General features: G+C 42.8%; 1 protein-coding gene across 4 annotated transcripts in view; it reads left to right on the forward strand.

Annotated features, from left to right (window-relative positions):
* Window positions 1-19212, forward strand: part of EXOC4 (exocyst complex component 4) — a 606961-nt gene that overhangs the window by 331360 nt on the left and 256389 nt on the right. The window contains exon 11 of one of the 4 annotated variants that reach the window (XM_073328865.2): window positions 8170-8357. The exons of the other annotated variants lie outside the window; for them this stretch is intronic. Coding sequence (XP_073184966.1) covers window positions 8170-8197 — 28 coding nt within the window. The 3' untranslated portion in view covers window positions 8198-8357. Of the gene's footprint in view, window positions 1-8169; window positions 8358-19212 lie in introns of those variants that run through there. 4 annotated transcript variants of the gene reach the window in all.

Here is a 19212-nt window from a genome sequence, read left to right on the forward strand (position 1 = left end):
TTTTTTAATGAAAGCAAAGATTCTGATGTAACCACATGAGTCCAGGAGCTGGGCCCTAAGCATGGGCCTGTACCTATATCTTACTACAAAGCAGAGGAAAAGTGAGCTTTTCTTATTGGTATCAGGTGCATGGTTTTCCCACAGCTGAAAGGATCTGTTCTACCTGTCGGGTTTTTTTTTTTTTTAAATCAACTGTATTTTCTTCCATTTGCATAAAGCGCTTCACATGTGGTTTTGGGCTGCCAGCAGTCTAGCTTGGTCCTTTGTACTGGCAAGAAATTGCCCAGCCTCTAAGCTCAAAAATTACTGATCATTCACTCCAATAACCAAGGAAGATTTGGAGCAAGAGCGCTCTGTTGCTTATCTGCCAAAGCTTTGAACCTTCTCTCTCCTACCCCATGTGCACTGCCATCAATTGCTAAATCTATGGCCACACTCCCAATCCCATCCTTAAAACTTGAAGAATGATCTGAATTTGATTGGTGTTTAAATCTCTTTGGGTTGATCTTCTTATCCTTCACCTAAAAAGCTGTGAGTAGCTTATAGAGGCTGTGCCAATTCCCGGGACCCACGATTGGCATGATAAAGTTGCCAAGCATTGTAGGGAAGCTTCTGGCCTGCCAACCCTGCAACAACATGACAAGCATGAGTGTAGCCTCATCCAGAATGTTCTTGAGTGCTTGGGTTGAGATCCAAGCAGTATCGCAGCTCCAAAAGCAAGCAAGTACATAAGTAGCAGTCTTTGTAGGGATCTTAATGTAGCGTGAGAGCCCTCACCAAATATTTAGGACCCATTTATAAATTCTTGGAAATGAATGTTGCTGTTGTTGTTGTCGTTGTTTTAGAGATCAGTCACATTTGGCCCCGTATTTTTAGATTTTCTCTATAAACTTGGGTGCCTAAAATTAGCCTGATTTTTCCGAAGTACTGAGCACATTTGGCTTCCAGAAAATTCATCAGGGTGCCGAAAATCAGGCCACCTCTATTTACGTGTTTAAATGTAGATGTTATATGCCTATCTTTAACCAAATTTGAGCATTTTAGTCTACGTCTTTGTATATAAACCAAATACAAATACAAAAGTTTCCATGACTTTGTTTTTAAAAATATTCTCCTGCACATTTGCAACCCAAATTTTGCATCATGTTAATGCCTGAAAATGGGAAAGTGAAATTTACTAGGCCATGACTGAAAATAAAAGTGACTGATTTATTTTTCATTGTCCAATTTGAGAGCATGGCAGGAAGTAATTAAAGTGCACAAATGGTAAGAGCAGTATTAGCATTGTAAAATGTTTGAGGTCTAAGATTTTATTTCTAACTTGCATCCGTTTGACAGACCCTTAACTATGGCACTGTCTACATGGCAAAAAACAGAATTTGCCAATTTGTTAAAGTCTCTTGCAGCTTTCTTGTGTTCTAGCATGATTCAGCCTGTTCTGTGCAGGACTAGATGACAATCGTTTTCAAAAACTGCTCTGCTCTAGATCTATGCCTGGAGTTAGGGAATTTTTTAAGCTCAATTATAATATGACTTGGCCTCATCCACAAAGGGTAGGCTGACTTGTGCTGTAATACATTTGACTTGCAACTGACAACCATTGCTAAACACTGTAGCAACGAACTATTGTTAAGGGTCTGTCAAACTGAAGATAATTTCTGGGTGTTGTGCCCAAATTCCAAGGTGATGAGGCCACTGTTAGTTACTAAATGGATGCTTTCTGGTTATGCAGTGTAGGTGTAACCATGTGGGTCCCAGGATATTAGAGAGACCAGGTGTTTGAGGTAATATCTTTTATTGGTCCAAATTCAATTGACGAGAGAAACAAGCTTTGAAACCATACAGAGCTCTTCTTCAAGTCTGAGAAAGGTGCTCCCAGCATCACAGCTAAATGCAAAGTGGAACAGATTGTTTAGCATAAGAACATATTTTATAGCATGTGCTAAGTAATGGCTTATTACAAAAACCTACTAACCCCCTCTTTTTGTCCCGTGACTGCAGAGGTGTTAACGGGCCCCTGAGCAACATAAGTTTTGCTGGCATAAGCGGTAGTGTATACATACACTGCTATGTCGGCAGGAGAGCTTCTCCTGCCAACATGTTGGGGATGGTTTAATTATGTCGACAGGAAAGCTCTCTCCTGGTGGCATAGATCGACTACTCGAGAGTTCTTACAGCAGCACCGCTGTATTGGTATAGCTATACCTCTGTAAAGTCTGTCGTGTGGACATAGCCTTAGCCTGAACTCTCAAATGTCAGGATTTTTTTTTCAGTGGATTCAATTGTTTATTTGAGGGTTGGCCCTCCATTTCTTTTATATGTCAGATGAAGTTTCTCTTCACTGCTGGGGGGTAGCCAGGCTGTCTCTTCCCCACTTGTTAGCTTGATTGCTTTGTTTATTGGCTGTGTAAATGAATTTTCATTGCCTTTCACAGTCCTTTGGAATTAAATGCCCAGTGGAGAAACCACATTCCTTTGTTTAGGATGGGGTGACTCCTGTGGGACTGGAAACACATTTGTGCTGCTGCTGCTGAAAAAAACCAAATCCTGACATTTGAGAGTTCTATCCTGAGATCATGAGTGAGGCTTAATTTCATGCATAAATCACAACTCCTGTGATCAGTTTGAGATCAGTGGCATGTCTGCCTCACCCACCTTGATTTTCTGGTTAAAAATTCTATTCTTAGACCTTGAATTCCTTAGCTAACGCCTTCAAATTTAAGGCAAAAGCAATCCCGAGCTGCAGCTGAGATTAACGGTTTTGTCATATAGTTACTCTCATCTCTTTAAAAAGAAAAGGAGGACTTGTGGCACCTTAGAGACTAACACATTTATTTGAGCATAAGCTTTCATGAGCTACAGCTCGCTTCACGAAAGCTTATGCTCAAATAAATTGGTTACTGTCTAAGGTGCCACAAGTCCTCCTTTTCTTTTTGCGAATACAGACTAACACGGCTGCTACTCTGAAACCTCTCATCTCTTTGACAATCCAGGCCATATTAAGTGTTCATTGTACCAAGGGCCTTTTCTGTGCTTGTTCTTTTTTTTAATTTGAAGTAAGAAATTAAGCTTTAGGACTCACTTAACATGTGATTTGTTAGGCTTTGTACCCAGACTCCTGTCTGAAAGGTAGGATGAGTGAATTTAGAATGCTACTTAGCTAATACAGCGACAAACATCGTTCTATCAAACAGAAACAAAGAAAAGATACAACCATTGACCGTGCAGCAATTTATTTTCTGAACATCCTCTAGATTTTAATCTACAGAACCACAGAACTGTTCCATTTCCTGTCATTCATTTTCTCTGTTTGCAATGATATTGAACTGCAGCGCCCATCTTTTCCCCCCAAAAAATAAAAATAAAACTACTGCGAAGGGCCACAGTCTGCTATCAGATGCACCAGTGTAAACCCAGGTGAATTTTGCTGAATGCAGTGGAATTACTTTGATTTCCACCATTGTAACTGAGAGCCTTGTCTGGCTGAGAGAACCTTTTCCCATTCCAGGGAAACCAGATTTCTGTGTTGAGAGAAACTCTGGATGCTGCTGTGTAAGTTACACATAAAAGACAGCTGCAATGGAGCATATGGGTCATTATATTAAAGCTGGATCAAAGGCCTGTGTTTAACTGGAAGCAGATTGGGCTAGTAAAAATTCCGTATTTAGCACATAATAAGGCCAGAGGAATTCTGAATCCAGGCAGGACTCCAGAGACAGATCATGAAAACCTGTGAATCTTCATGATGAAACAGCAGCAGCTTATTTTCATGTCAACAAAATAAAAGACTGAAAAATAAATAATGCTGAATTTGCTCCTTGTAATGGTGGCTGATCACCTGGATTAAATCCAGTGCAGGTATTGCTCCCATAGGTAAATGCCCTTGACATACAAAATGACTTTCTGCTCACTCCGTTGCCAGCAAATCATTACCATTTTGATGATCACACCAAAACACAATGCATTCACAGCCTTCTTGAGATTCCCGAACCGCTGTTTTGGATCAGATAACAAACAGCTTTGTGATGACTCATTGCCCTCCAGAGATGTTAACCGCCATCTATAGAAGCATGAACACCGATGGTGATATATAAGAAATTTGTCCTCTCTTTCAAGGTCTTACACAACCTGGCTCTGGCTGACCTCACTTATTCCATTTTACATCATGTCACATCCTCAGCTCAAGTAGCCTTATTGCACGGTCTCTGTTTCCCACTCCTGTCGCTGTGTCTTTTTCCATGCTAATCCATCCTTGTTCACAAGTCGCCACGCTCCATATTGAGGTACCTCTTAAAGACTCCCTTCTTCTGTGATGCATACAAGCAAACCAAAAAGTCCTGAAGGCTGAGGGCGCTTAGCACCCTGGAGGATCAGCCCAGTGTCTGCCCTGTTTTTCTAAACTCTATCCAACTAATTTGTCACACACTTTGGGATACTTTTGACTGGGAAAGGCACTAGATAAAACCCAGTTCTGCTCTCTTATCTTCATACAAAGAGAAACAATGATTGGCGTGCACATTAGATGGTTATTGTACTACTGGGCCCCCAAAGGGGCTTCATAAACCTTCTGCTGTCAGACTTGTGCTCAGATGGAGGAGTAAACAAAAGCTGAGCTAGTGAATGCAGCAGCAGCAAAGCAATAAAATATTGGCTTTACAGGGAGAATCACAAGAGTCCTGGGTAAGGGTATTGGACGTAAAGGGAGAGAGAGGAGAGAGAACATTCACATTGTCTTTGTAGCGTAACACATTGAGACAGTGTGTAGAGAGCGGGCACAATGCTCCTGGTTCCAGGACACCCAATGTTTTGTGACGCTGAGGGGCAGCAAAGGCAATTGGCCAGGAATCGAAGTGTGGCATCCAGTAATATAGACATGCCTTTCTGTATAGATATTTTTAAAACAAAATGAATACACTTGTATTGTTCCCTTGTACTCTGACAATCTTTGAGAGATGACTTGACTCACCAGTTTCAAAAAATTGAGTTGTTGAATTTTGTCCTCCTGCAGTTACAATGAGAGGGGGGGATCCTGGACCACACATTATTCTTCCCGTTGTAGCTTCTTAAAATGAGCTGTGGCTGAAGTCTGTAGGGGAAGGGTATGAGAAGGGTGAGAATGGAAATAGGATTTCTGGATTCAAATGCTGTACCAATAATAAGGATTTCTTGCCAGCTGGTCTGTCCATCCAATCTCTCCATCCAACCTCATCTTTCTTTATTTGATTATTATGTCTGCTGGGTCATGTGTACATATATTGCTGGCGTGGGGTAGTGGGTTGAGCTGTCCATCAAGGTATTTGTTGTGCACATTGAAGGATGTGAGGATACTCAGAACATGGGAGAGTGGCGATTGGACATAGAGAGAGGGTTTGTTTTATATTGTTTTATAAATATTCTAAGCATCCATAACATGCTATAAATGTGGTATCTGAGCACCTTCCTCAGTGTAATCTCTTGAGCTTTTGAGCATTCCTTTTTAAAGTAAAAATGGCCTGCTTACTCCAGGATCCATATACATTAAAGCAGGGTTGGGATGCCTCAGGGGGTCGTGAGGTTATTACAGAGGGGGTCACGAGTTTTCAGCCTCCACCCCAAACCCCATTTTACCTCCAGCATTTATAATGGTGTTAAATATATTCAAAAGTGTTTTTAATTTATAAGGGGGGGTTGCACTCGGGCTTCCTATGTGAAAGGGGTCACCAGTACAAAAGTTTGAGAACCACTGCGTGATTAAAGTATCTTGTTTTGCATGTGACACTCTAGGAGGGTAATGTTTTTTTTCCCTGTAAGCATTAATACAATAAAATGCAAAAGAATTAAAAGATCAATAACTCTAAGGAGATACTGGGTTACTGGGTAACTTTGAATCGTTGCTTTCATGATGGGGAGGAGCATGTGGCTGGGCATTAGTTTTCGTTTTCATACGCTAAGGGGCCGAATAGTGTTGGCTGGAGTCAGGCAAAGTCCTGGCAGGTGCGTGGTGACTTATATCACAATAGCTCTGTGTCAGCACACCTCACTTTCGGCCTGTTGCTCCTCCATGTTTGGTTCTTTTCTTACATGCATTTAAATCTGAATCCTGACCTGTAGCACACCCTGCTATTCTAGTCCTGAGTTCATGTTGCGCAGGAACAGCAGCAGTATGTATTAACTTGGGTCAGTTAGCGTGGGGCCTTCGTGATGTAGATATCGGGATGTCTACAGTGGGAATGAGCCTCCGCGCCCAGGTAGACGACTCACATTAGCAGGACTTGAGCTAGCACATTAAACATACCTGCGTGGACTTTTTGGCACTGGCGGAGGCTCGTCCTGGCCACCCCAGCTCCGATCTAGGGTGTTGGGTGGTCTAAGCTCAGGTACAATGTCCACGCTGCTATCTTTAGTGTGCTAACATGACCCCCACGAGTGCAGATCTGTCTGTCCGGCCTGGGAGGCTCTCTCCAAGTTGCAGTGTAGACCAGCCCTGCATCTGCTTAGGGAGTGTGCGTTAGACCATCAAAATAACAACTTGTGACATCAGCCAGGCATTGAATCCAGGGTTCCAAAGGGAGTGGAAACTGCTGTGCTGAGATCTTTAGACACATCAGTGTGTCACCGCTCTGAAGTTCCTTTCTTTTGTCAGCTGATTTTATAGCCTTTCCAGATTGTAACATTGTTTTTTTTTTTGTAAACAAGACTACACTGAAAACCTGGTCATGTTACAGGACGTTATCGTGTCTGTTTAAAGACACATACAGTTTTTAAATGGAGCATCCATCAGTCTATCCAAAAAAAAAAAGTGAGGGGAAAATATTAGCCATGTTGTTGATGAAACAGAATGGAGGATACAATATGCAGCAATGTGTCTATTGAACGAAAGCAGTAGAAAATGAACTTTATTATTTCTCACTCACTGGTTCTGTCGGTGATTGAGGCATTTCAGAGAACAGCCAGGAAAATAATAGGTTGCTTTCACAACGGTAGAAGTTTAACAAATGCTCGTTCATTCTTTCTACATCATTGCTGTCATTGGCGAGAGCTTTAGTCTATGATATTGATGCTTTGCTTCATTCTTATCACTGTATTCTTTTCAGATTCAATCCGTCTTTGATGGACCACTAAACATTTCAATTTGCTACCTATAGAGTTGGATTGAAATGCTTGGGCTAAAATGAGAGGGAAATGATTTGGGGTGAGAAAGAAGGCTGAGAACTTCATGGCTTTATGTATAAGGCATTGCACACATTGAAATCCTCTGATAAGACACCGGTTTACTTGTGAATATCTCATAGCTGTTTGTGGTGCTAGGCAATTCAAGGGTGCTTATAAGTAAAAATGTTCTCAGTTGAATATTGATAAGCACCCTCTGCGTTGTGTGGAACTCTGAATTCATATTAACCTGACATGCACTTTCTGTTACATGGTACTGTTTTAATGGTCATGGGGTTTGTCTAAACCTAGGTTGTACTTATTGCTCTTGAAAGAACTTTGCATACACTAACTAAAGTCTGTTATGCAGAATCACCAGGGGTGTGTTAAGGATGGAAACGCAATGGATAGGCTAATAATCAGTTGATAGTAATTAATAACATTTTGCATCTAATCTTTCAAGGGAGTAGTCTGCTTCCATTGTTCCTTCCATCTGAGGATCCCAAAGCACTTGACAAATGTTAATGAATTTTGCTTCACTACACCCCCATGAGTTTTTTTAAGGATTAGTTATTCCTGCTTTATGGATGGAGAAATGGAAGCACAAGGGTTAAATTTGCTGTAGGTCGGTGGCATAAGTGGGAATGTAAGTCATATCTCTCAACTCCTACTCTTGTTATCTGATCTACCTACTGGTGGTAAAGTGTGTAGCAATTACTTGATCACACTTTGTTTCATTATGAAATATATACAAGAAACCAAATAACTAATATCAGTCAGGTTTATTGCTAAAAGTCAATAATAGGTTAGTACAAGAAAAAAAGATTCACTACAAAGCCAGTTTCTGGGAAGTCATCTCATGCAGTGTGGTTGAATTCAGCTTACACAGAAGGCTTGCTTCCAAAGTGACACATTTCAGCTAGAAGTATTTATAGGATGATTTTACAAGTTACAAAATTCATTATGTATCTCTAAAATCTAACCCATCACTTCGTACCAGTTCATTAACTTGTTGTTCTGTACCTTTTTTTTTTTTCATAGATGTTTAGGTCAGAAGGGACCATTATGATCATCTAGTCTGACCTCCTGCACAACGCAGGCCACAGAATTTCACCCAACGCTCCTACAAAAAACACCTCACACCTATATCTGTGCTATTGAAGTCCTCAAATCATAGTTTAAAGACTTCAAGGAGCAGAGAATCCTCCAGCAAGTGACCCGTGCCCCATGCTACAGAGGAAGGGGAAAAACCTCCAGGGCCTCTTCCAATCTGCCCTGGAGGAAAATTCCTTCCCGACCCCAAATATGGCGATCAGCTAAACCCTGAGCATATGGGCAAGATTCATCAGCCAGATAATACAGAAAATTCTTTCCTGGGTAACTCGGATCTCACCCCATCTAATAGCCCCCATCACAGGCCATTGGGCCTATTTACCATGAATATTTAATTACCAAAACCATGTTATCCCATCATACCATCTCCTCCATAAACTTATCGAGTTTAATCTTAAAGCCAGATAGATGTTTTGCCCCCACTGCTTCCCTTGGAAGGCTATTCCAAAACTTCACTCCTCTGATGGTTAAAAACCTTCATCTAATTTCTAGTCTAAATTTCCTAGTGGCCAGTTTATATCCATTTGTTCTTGTGTCCACATTGGTACTGAGCTTAAATAATTCCTCTCCCTCGCCGGTATTTATCCCTCTGATATATTTATAGAGAGAAATCATATCTCCCCTCAACCTTCTTTTAGTTAGGCTAAACAAGCCAAGCTCCCTGAGTCTCCTTTCATAAGACAAGTTTTCCATTCCTCGGATCATCCTAGTAGCCCTTCTCTGTACCTGTTCCATCATCCTTTGAATTCATCCTTCTTAAACATGGGAGACCAGAACTGCACACAGTATTCCAGGTGAGGTCTCACCAGTGCCTTGTATAACGGTACTAAAACCTCCTTATCCTTACTGGAAATACCTCTCCTGATGCATCTCAAGACCGCATTAGCTTTTTTCACAGCCATATCACATTGGCGGCTCATAGTCATCCTATGATCAACCAATACTCCAAGGTCCTTTTCCTCCTTTGTTACTTCTAATTGATGTGTCCCTAGCTTATAACAAAAATTCTTGTTATTAATCCCTAAATGCATGACCTTACACTTCTCACTATTAAATTTCATCCTATTACTATTACTCCAGTTTACAAGGTCATCCAGATCCTCCTGTAGGGTATCCCTGTCCTTTTCTAAATTGGCAATACCTCCCAGCCTTGTGTCATCCGCAAACTTTATTAATACACTCCCACCTTTTGTGCCAAGGTCAGTAATAAAAAGATTAAATAAGATTGGTCCCAGAACCGTTCCTTGAGGAACTCCACTGGTAACCTCCTTCCAGCCTGACAGTTCACCTTTCAGTAGGACCCACTGTAGTCTCCCCTTTAACCAATTCCTTATTCACCTTTCAATTTTCCTACTGATCCCCATCTTTTCCAATTTAACTAATAATTCCCCATGTGGCACGGTATCAAACGCCTTACTAAAATCTAGGTAAATTAGATCCACTGCATTTCCTTTGTCTAAAAAATCTGTTACTTTCTCAAAGAAGGAGATTACCTTCCTTATGTTTGTTTTGGATACTAGCATTCCAGGTATTGGTCCATGAAGGTACCTCCCCAGCTTGTACCAGAGCAGAACATTAATGTATTTTGCCTTTGACAAGTTTTCTGTTTTCTAATGCAAAAGCTGACTTCAGGCTTGCAAAGTATTATGGGATACTTAGCACAAATGAACAGAATTATAGAAAGACATACACCAGTTGAGGTTGCATAGCTGCTAGAAACATATTTATACAATTAATATGTGATTTATGTCTCAACACACTGCGCAAGCAGTAATATATAATCAACACAAATAAAACTAATACATTTTCATGCAAAGCTTTAAATGCATCTTCTGTCCAGGTGTGGGAAATCAATATTTTAAAATCCCCATCATGGATAAGGTGAGTCAAAGCTTGTTTTTTGCCTTGTGCATGTTGTTGTTAATTTGAATAAGTATGTCTTTTCGATTTAATAATATTTTAAAATTTAAGGTAAGTGGATCAATATGCGCATTAAAAACTGATAGATACTTTTTATTTTTATGCTGTACTGGGTCTCACTTTGTGTTATGAATTTACTCTGGGAAAACTGGGGTAGGCATTGTTATAGTGTGTCCTACATAGCTACGTACATGAGTAAAACAAAAATTTGGAGTAGTGACATTACAAACGAGGTTTCTATATATACATTTCTTGTAATCAGTTACCACACAGTACTGTCCATCCATATTATAGGTCACTCTTATTGTTGATTGTCACCATCTGGTAAGATTAACTGGGTAGGAGACAGGAGTGGCTAGCTTCTCTGTCTCGTTGTACTGGTTCAAGCCGTCATGGCCACACACACATGATGTCAAAAACATCGCATCAGCATACGTATCCATATCCCTTAATGGAATGGCAAGCTGTATGTAGTATCCTTTAGGTTCACATTATTGAGTGATGCACCAGTAGCTAAGGTAGATTCAGAGATTCCTTGTAGATGCTCTCTTCCAGGTAATCTACTGAATGGACAGTAGCTACTTTATTAAATATTGCTGTTAAGATTCGTATGGGTCAAGATACCTTAAAGAACCAGACATTGTGTAAGATTGTTTTGAATAACATGAGCTTCAGTTAGGATGCGGTGTCACTGACCCTAATTACGAGTTGTGCTAAAGGGGATTTGTTTGCATAATTTAACGCATTGCCAATTCACCATAGTTTTGTTATCAACGGAGGACAATTCCACCTAGCTAAATGCTCTTCATTTATAAGGTCTGGTAATTTCCCTTTTTCAGTATTTCATAATGAAATGGTTATGGCAGTTAAAACATAATTCCCAACAGCGGTACAAATCATTTCCTTACCAACATGGTTTTCCCTTGCCATCAAATTGCTTACTGCATTTAGTTCATTCATTTTTACTTGTTTGATTAAACAGCTTAGCGATGTCATGCATATTGTACACCATGTACCATTCTTCACTAACCAGGCCCTCAATACCATGATTCGTGGGTTTAGAGCAATGGTGCAAAAACTTTTCCAGTTGTGCCTCCCTTGCCATTAATTAAATCTGCTTGCCCTACCCTTCCGCCCCCCCACCCCTACCTCATTACTGCACAATCAAGGCTTCCTCAGCAGTAGAGCTTGGGCTGAAGGTGGAGCTGGGGGCAGAAGGGGTAGGAGCTGGGGATAGAGGCGGAGCTGGTCAGGGGACGGAGAGGGAATGAGGGCAGAGCTGGGCTCGGGCTGGAGAGGGAATGAGGACAGGGATGGGGGTCAGGGTGGGGCGGAGCAGGGTTGGTGGTGGAGTTGGACTGAGGGCGGAGCAGGACTGGAGGTTGAATGGGGTTGGGGGGCGGAGCTGGTCTGGAAACGGAGGGGCACTGACCTCCGGGACTGAATCATATCCTTCCTGATAAGATGCTATTATATTAATTAACAAAGAAGCATACAAGGATACATAGACTTTTACACATAAAACGAATTTAGACATATTCCAATGAGAGAGATTTAAAACTACACGTATATGCATGAACTCACTTTGCTTAATAATGTACAGTTTAAATAACAGTTATTCCTGGCCACGCTAGTGGTTTTTATAATGTGTCTGTGGTCAATTGCATATTCAATTGTCCAGATATAGTAGGTTGAAGTGTGGCTGACCAGTCTGTTGTTTATAACACACTGTGTCTTTTCTTCTTCCAAAACCAGGAGGTTTCTTGACTGTGTGCAGTGATTATTCTGGTGTCTCTAGTCCGTGGGATGCATTCTTAATCTGCTCATATTGGTTAACATGCTGCATTTTTTTATTTTCCGTTTCTCTTGTTTTTTCAGTAACCCGAATTTATACACAGATGAACTTAGTTTATTTACATGTTTTAGGGACCAAGACATTTATTACACAAGCTGGGCTTTGGTACAGCATATGTTGGAAGAATGGCCTGGTTTTTTTTACTCTTTATTTTTTTCTTTGTTAAAATACTTTTTTGTTCTTTGCTCTGATTTTTCCATTATTTAGGAAAACCCGCCCCCGACCCCAAATGTGTTTAGATGCATTTGTAGTTTTTGCATAAAGACATTCATTTTTACTTCCTTAACCTGTACATGACTAGTTTTCATAATAAATATAGTACTTGACTGCTAAGAGAAATGCTCACAATCTTCTGTCAGAAGATGTATTGTTCTCCCCTCCTGAGCAATATCATTTACCAAGATAGATGGCAACAGAATTTTTACTCAAGCTTTTTACAGTTTTGCTTGTGGTAGCGATTCCAAATATTTAACAAAATTTTAATCATAAACTTTAATAACCAAAACTTTTTTTAAACATAGCACAGTAAAAATAGTATAAAATTGAAGTAAAATGAAGTTTAAATGCAGACTTATGCAAACATTTTGAGGGTGATAAATTTATGATATTTGCTTGTGCATGGGAGACAAAGGTAGCAATCTGTTGAAATTTGTTTGGTTAGCTTTAACATTTTGCAATATTACTAAACATCATATATATATGTATTATATTTTTAAACATTTTGGTTATAACATACCTATTACTATATTTTCATATTTAAGAAAGGTGCAAACAAGTTTAAAAAAAACCCTAAAACAGTTGATTTTATTAATATTACCATTGCATTAATATTGAGGTTTTTTGCCTGCAGTTTTTTCTTCAAACAAAAAGCCTTTAATAAATAAAAACAAAAAAGTTTTCTTCTTGCTGTTGAATTATTTATCATGACAGCAATATTTATTTATAACATACAGGCCTTTCTGAGCTTTTCAAAATAAATTTAATTGGTATTATGAGATGATGTTTATAACCTAATCATAAAATAGTACGGTACCACTAATGTTTTTTTTTATATATTTCATTCAGGCCAGGTAACTGCTGGAAATATATATGAAATATAATTTTATCCTAATATTGTGTGCTTTACACATTAATATATGTGATGTGAATAATACATATTGATAATATGATGTGTATATATATTAGCCCAGCATATATTGTGAACACCACCAATTCTGTGGCCACCATCGCCTGAATGGCAATCTCTCTTTCATCTCTCCTAGCCTATAAGAGAAGTAAGTTGATTAATTATAGAGGGCATGAGAGAGAGGAGGGTGTGTTGTGGGTTTGAATCTGTGTCTAAGAGATGAGGTTTGCGATTATTTCTGGATGTGGTACCTTTTAATCACGGGATCATTTTCCCTCTCCTGCCGGTCAAAGAATCCACTTCCCAGATTCTTAAAGCAGTAAGGAAATGGGATTTCCTTGTGGTCTTCATGAGAAACCTGGAAATTGAATGTGGAGAATGGAACGAATAAGAGGGGCAGAGTTACCTCTGATGCTGTAATCCTGCCACCAGACAGGCTGCCCTGCATGGGAGGCTCCTACCAAACTTACAGTTGTGAAAAATGTGTCACGGACCATGAAATCTGGCTATTGTAAGGGAGGGGCATGACTGGTGGTGCCCCACTCCAGGGGCTCCTATTGTGCGTTGGGCTCCAGCTGCTAGTCCTGGCCCAGCTGGGGAGGGACAAGACTTTCTCTTCCCCTGCAGGGGCCACTCCCCGAGCAGGGTCAGACCCACCTCTGGCAACCTCCTTCCGCTGCAGGAAGCTCTGTGGCTGCTGACTGGGAGCCCAGATTTAAAGGCAGCTGTCACTCCTGACCCGGGCGGAAGGCTGCGGCCCCAGCTGTCAGCTCCCGACCCGGGCGGGAGGCTGCGGCCCCAGCTGTCAGCTCCCGACCCGGGCGGGAGGCTGCGGCCCCAGCTGTCAGCTCCCGACCCGGGCGGGAGGCTGCGGCCCCAGCTGTCAGCTCCCGACCCGGGCGGGAGGCTGCGGCCCCAGCTGTCAGCTCCCGACCCGGGCGGGAGGCTGCGGCCCCAGCTGTCAGCTCCCGACCCGGGCGGGAGGCTGCGGCCCCAGCTGTCAGCTCCCGACCCGGGCGGGAGGCTGCGGCCCCAGCTGTCAGCTCCCGACCCGGGCGGGAGGCTGCGGCCCCAGCTGTCAGCTCCCGACCCGGGCGGGAGGCTGCGGCCCCAGCTGTCAGCTCCCGACCCGGGCGGGAGGCTGCGGCCCCAGCTGTCAGCTCCCGACCCGGGCGGGAGGCTGCGGCCCCAGCTGTCAGCTCCCGACCCGGGCGGGAGGCTGCGGCCCCAGCTGTCAGCCCCTGACCCGGGCGGGAGGCTGCGGCCCCAGCTGTCAGCCCCTGACCCGGGCGGGAGGCTGCGGCCCCAGCTGTCAGCCCCTGACCCGGGCGGGAGGCTGCGGCCCCAGCTGTCAGCCCCTGACCCGGGCGGGAGGCTGCGGCCCCAGCTGTCAGCTCCCGACCCGGGCGGGAGGCTGCGGCCCCAGCTGTCAGCTCCCGACCCGGGCGGGAGGCTGCGGCCCCAGCTGTCAGCTCCCGACCCGGGCGGGAGGCTGCGGCCCCAGCTGTCAGGCCCCGACCCGGGCGGGAGGCTGCGGCCCCAGCTGTCAGCCCCTGACCCGGGCGGGAGGCTGCGGCCCCAGCTGTCAGCCCCTGACCCGGGCGGGAGGCTGCGGCCCCAGCTGTCAGCCCCTGACCCGGGCGGGAGGCTGCGGCCCCAGCTGTCAGCCCCTGACCCCGGCGGGAGGCTGCCCGGGAAACCCAGACGTTTGGTAACTTTCCTCCCCATACCAAGTAACCCTCACTTCTACGCTGCTGCTGCTGCTGGTGGCACTGGCTTTAGAGCTTGGTGCTTGGCCAGCAACCACTGCTGTCCTGCTGCCGAGCTCTGAAGGCCATGCCCCCGCCAGCAGCAGCGCAGAAGTAAGGGTGGCCATCCCACGAGCCCCCTATACTAACCTTGTGGCCCCTGCCTCCCACATCCTCTTTTTGGGTCGGGACCCCCATGGTTACAACACCATGAAATTTCAGAGGTAAACATCTGAAACTGTGAAATTGACTATTTTAAAAATCCTATGACCATGAAATTGACCAAAATGGCCCATGAATTTGGTAGAGCCCTACTCATGGGGCTGCAGCGGGGAGCAGTCAGAAGACAGGAACAAGGAGGGGTGTGTGGTAGCTATGCTGGAGGTCATCCATTTCCTGGTAATGACAGCAGATATTTAATCATAGCTGCTTCACCTGGGCCACACTTGAAGGAGCATGGCTTGTCTCAGAACAACTTTCCTCTTAAGTGCATAGTGGTCCTCGTGAAGAGGAAACTGAAATCCTCTCCGTGTCCATACAACAGCACAGGAAGTAGCAGTATGGGTTTCCCAATGTGTTACCAAAATTTCTGTCCCTGGGCAGTGGTGGTGGCCTTTGGCCTTGCTGGCAGTCCCAACACAAGGGGTACCACTTAATAGTGAATAAGATGCTGCCTTGTATAATGTGTTCAAGCCATAAAACATCCATTGGGGGTAACTGCTTTCACTCAGTACCAAGCTGGGGTGGATGCAAACCAGTGCCCCAGAGGTTAAAATCTCTGTATCTTGTCATCTATCCCATGAGACATCAGCCCTCCCAGGACTTTTAAAAATCTTAATCCGTCTCTTGATAGAAGTTGCTCATAAAAATTTGGCCCATTAGCATGGTAATAATATCCATGTTACCTCTGACATGGATCATCCTGCTCTGTTTTTATTTCTATTTGGTGATACTTGCACATCCAATTAAAATATTCGGTTTGGTTTTTTGTCAGCATGTGAAATGACTGAAGTGCTGGCCCTATGAAGGGAAGGTAAATTTGTTTCTCTTTGAATTGATGTTCTCTTACATGCATTATTGTGGACCCATCAGAGGCAATTCTTTAGTCTGTCTTAGCCACATACTTCTATTTTGTCATGCCTACAGTATATGGGTTTTTAATAACTGTATGAAGATCAATAAAATAAAATCAGATCTGAATAGGTGGCTTTGAATTCAGTCTCTCAGAAGCTTCTTCAGCCTTTGTAAGTTATAGCTTTGTTGCTGATCTTTAATTAATGTAATTTGTAGTTCAAAATTTCCCCCCCTTTGGTTTTTAAAATCTTCCACTCGCTCCAGCATACCTAGCTCACTAACATTGTATCTCTCAGCCTTCCATACCACTTGTCAGCCCTGGCCTCCTTTGTTTACCTTCTCACAACCTGACAGGTGTTGATGCAAGAGCCTTCTCTATGTTAACTCTCTTCATTTGTTAGTCTCGAAGAAATTGCCACCCTGGATAAGATCGATGGTCTGTCTAAACCAGTACCCAACACCAGATGCATCAGAGGAGGGTATAAGCTCCTCGTAGTAGGAAATAGGCAGGCTCCCTGTATCATTCTGCATCTCATTTCATATCTCATCAGAAAACAGTTTTCTCTTGTTGCTCCCTCTGTCTTTGTAGCTCTGTGAAGCATTTTGGGACTAGTTTGTGTGTAAACCACTGTACAAGGGAAGTTGCATTGTAGTTGAGATTGTAAATTATTTGCGGCAGATTGGACTGCCGGGTTCCTCCTGTTTACCCTTTGCCTGAAAACACTCATGTTGTCTATGCTGAGGGCAAGATGATACTAGGGAGACACCCCACCCCACCCCCCAGGAGCTGGGTTACTCCTTCCAGAGCATTTCCAGCTGGCCCCAGGGAGCAGTGGACTATAGAAGATGTACATTATGGCATCATGACAAAAGAACATAGCAGACTGTCACTTGGACAAATAAATAAAATAAAAGCGGTCACCTTTTGATTCCTATTCCTTAAAATATAGTGTAGCAGAATAATGTCATCAGTCTAAAGAGAATTATGGACTTCCCTCTGAAATATTATCTATAGAATGCTTGGCTCATTTGTTATAGATCAATATTTTCCTACTTGCTAGGAACCATACAGAAATTAGGCCTTTAATTCTGGAACCTGTTTCTCTTTGAGTTTCTTTAATAAACTCTCGTAATTTATGGACTGTATTTTACATCCTTTTCCCCTTCCTCATATCCCCCAGGGCTAGTACTCGCCAGCTATGAAGAAATGAGATATCGAGTTATTATTATTCTTGATTAAGTCAGTAAAATCCATTTGTCTTGTTAAGCAAGTAGCTCCATTTGGCATGTTGTGCAATCCCAGATTTTACAGTTGAGGGGAGAAATTAATACCCGAGACAATGATTAATTGTTTGAAAATCAGAATTGACCATCCAGTACTCCAAGTTAGCAACGCTTTCTTGTAGCTGTACTATACAGTTAGGTCTGTGCAGTGTAACCAAAATGACAGTTTTATGTGTAATTTCAAATTATTAACTGATGATTACTTTGATCATTGAAGAATATTTGTCATTTTTAGATGACAGAAGTCAATTTTTTTCCCCAAGTAGTTTCAGTGTGAAAATTAGGCAATGGGAAAAAAAGAAATTTGCTCTGAATCTAGATGATCCATTGGGTTAGCACACTAATTCGAGACCCCTAGCAGCCTAGGTTCTGATTCTCATTGAGACATGATCAATTCTCACATCACAAAGCCACTACATAGGTTGTCATGACTGAAAGTACTGGTCCAGGTGAGACCCTGGGCTGGAAACGATGCAGATGAAAACTCAAGTGTTGTGGCAGCACTGTGTGAAAGAATCCTGCCCATAGGGCCATTTTGCACTATACCTGACTCTAGGATCATTCCCGTTAGCATGAATTTCACCTCAGAATCACACTGAATCAGGAAAAAGAAAAGGAGTACTTGTGGCACTTAGAGACTAACACATTTATTTGAGAATAAGCTTTCGTGAGCTGCAGCTCCCTTCATCGGATGAAAGCTGTAGCTCACGAAAGCTTATGCTCAAATAAATTGGTTAGTCTCTAAGGTGCCACAAGTACTCCTTTTCTTTTTGCGAATACAGACTAACACTGCTGTTACTCTGAAAACTGAATCAGTGTGGATCATGGATATGATGCCCACACGTCATTTCAGTGAGAAAGCACTATTCAAATGGCAAAATCTTTTAATTCAATCCTCAACTCTGAATTTCCTAACTTTCATCCCAGTAAATACTCAGTCCTAGGACTGGATTCACAACATTCCTTTTGTTGAATACCCTGTAGTTTGTCAGAGATAAGGTGGGTGAGGTAATATCTTTTATTGGACCAATTTCTGTTGGTGAGAGAGACACTTTCACGCTACACAGAGCTCTTCTTCAGGTCTGTGAAAGGTACTCAGTGTCACAACTAAATACACCAACTGAAGTTGGTCCAATAAAAGACATTTCCTCACCCACCTTGTGTCTCTAATATCCCAGGATCGACATGGCTACAACATTCCATATAACTGGTTTTTCAGGCCAATAAAAAACACATCCATCCTGCTTCCTCCCCCTCCCCCCCCCCCCCTTTAGTGCCTCTCTTGAGCTCAGCAGCAATAACCACTAAGTCCTAACTGTATTTTATTTGTTGGTAAACCAGCAGATGTTATACAGATACTTCATAATTTGGATCAGTATCCAGATTTAGAATACCCTGAAGATCAGAGATTTTGTTTAGATCCATAATAAAGATAGGGATCATTTGCAGAATTCAGGTCCAGACTTGAGTCCCAAACCCCCGTTGGTCAGGTGTCAGACTTCAGGATTTTATGGGAAAGTGCAAAGCTGTTCTGCTAATTCAGCCTGACAAACAGACTAGGTGGGTCTCTTTAGCTTCAGCTTGGAAATACAGAGTACGGCCACGCTAAAAAAAAGAAAAACACCAAAAAAGACCTGTGGCAACGAGTTTCAGAGCCCAGGGTCAACTCCCATGCATGCATGGGCTTGCACACGGGACTAAAAATAGCAGGATAGACATTCCCACTTGGGCTGCAGCCCAGGCTCTGAAACCTGGTAAGTGGGGAGTGGAGGGGAACAGGATGTATGGCTGGGACCAGGAGTATTGTGAAGGAGCTTGGACTAAGCTTTAAGTTTTGTTGGTATACATTCATAGAATATCAGGGTTGGAAGAGACCTCAGGAGGTCATCTAGTCCAACCCTCTGCTCAACGCAAGACCAACCCCAACTAAATCATCCCGGCCAGGGCTTTGTCAAGTTGGGCCT

This window comes from Lepidochelys kempii, chromosome 1 (assembly GCF_965140285.1).
Source record: "Lepidochelys kempii isolate rLepKem1 chromosome 1, rLepKem1.hap1, whole genome shotgun sequence".
Taxonomy (NCBI): Eukaryota; Metazoa; Chordata; order Testudines; family Cheloniidae; genus Lepidochelys; species Lepidochelys kempii.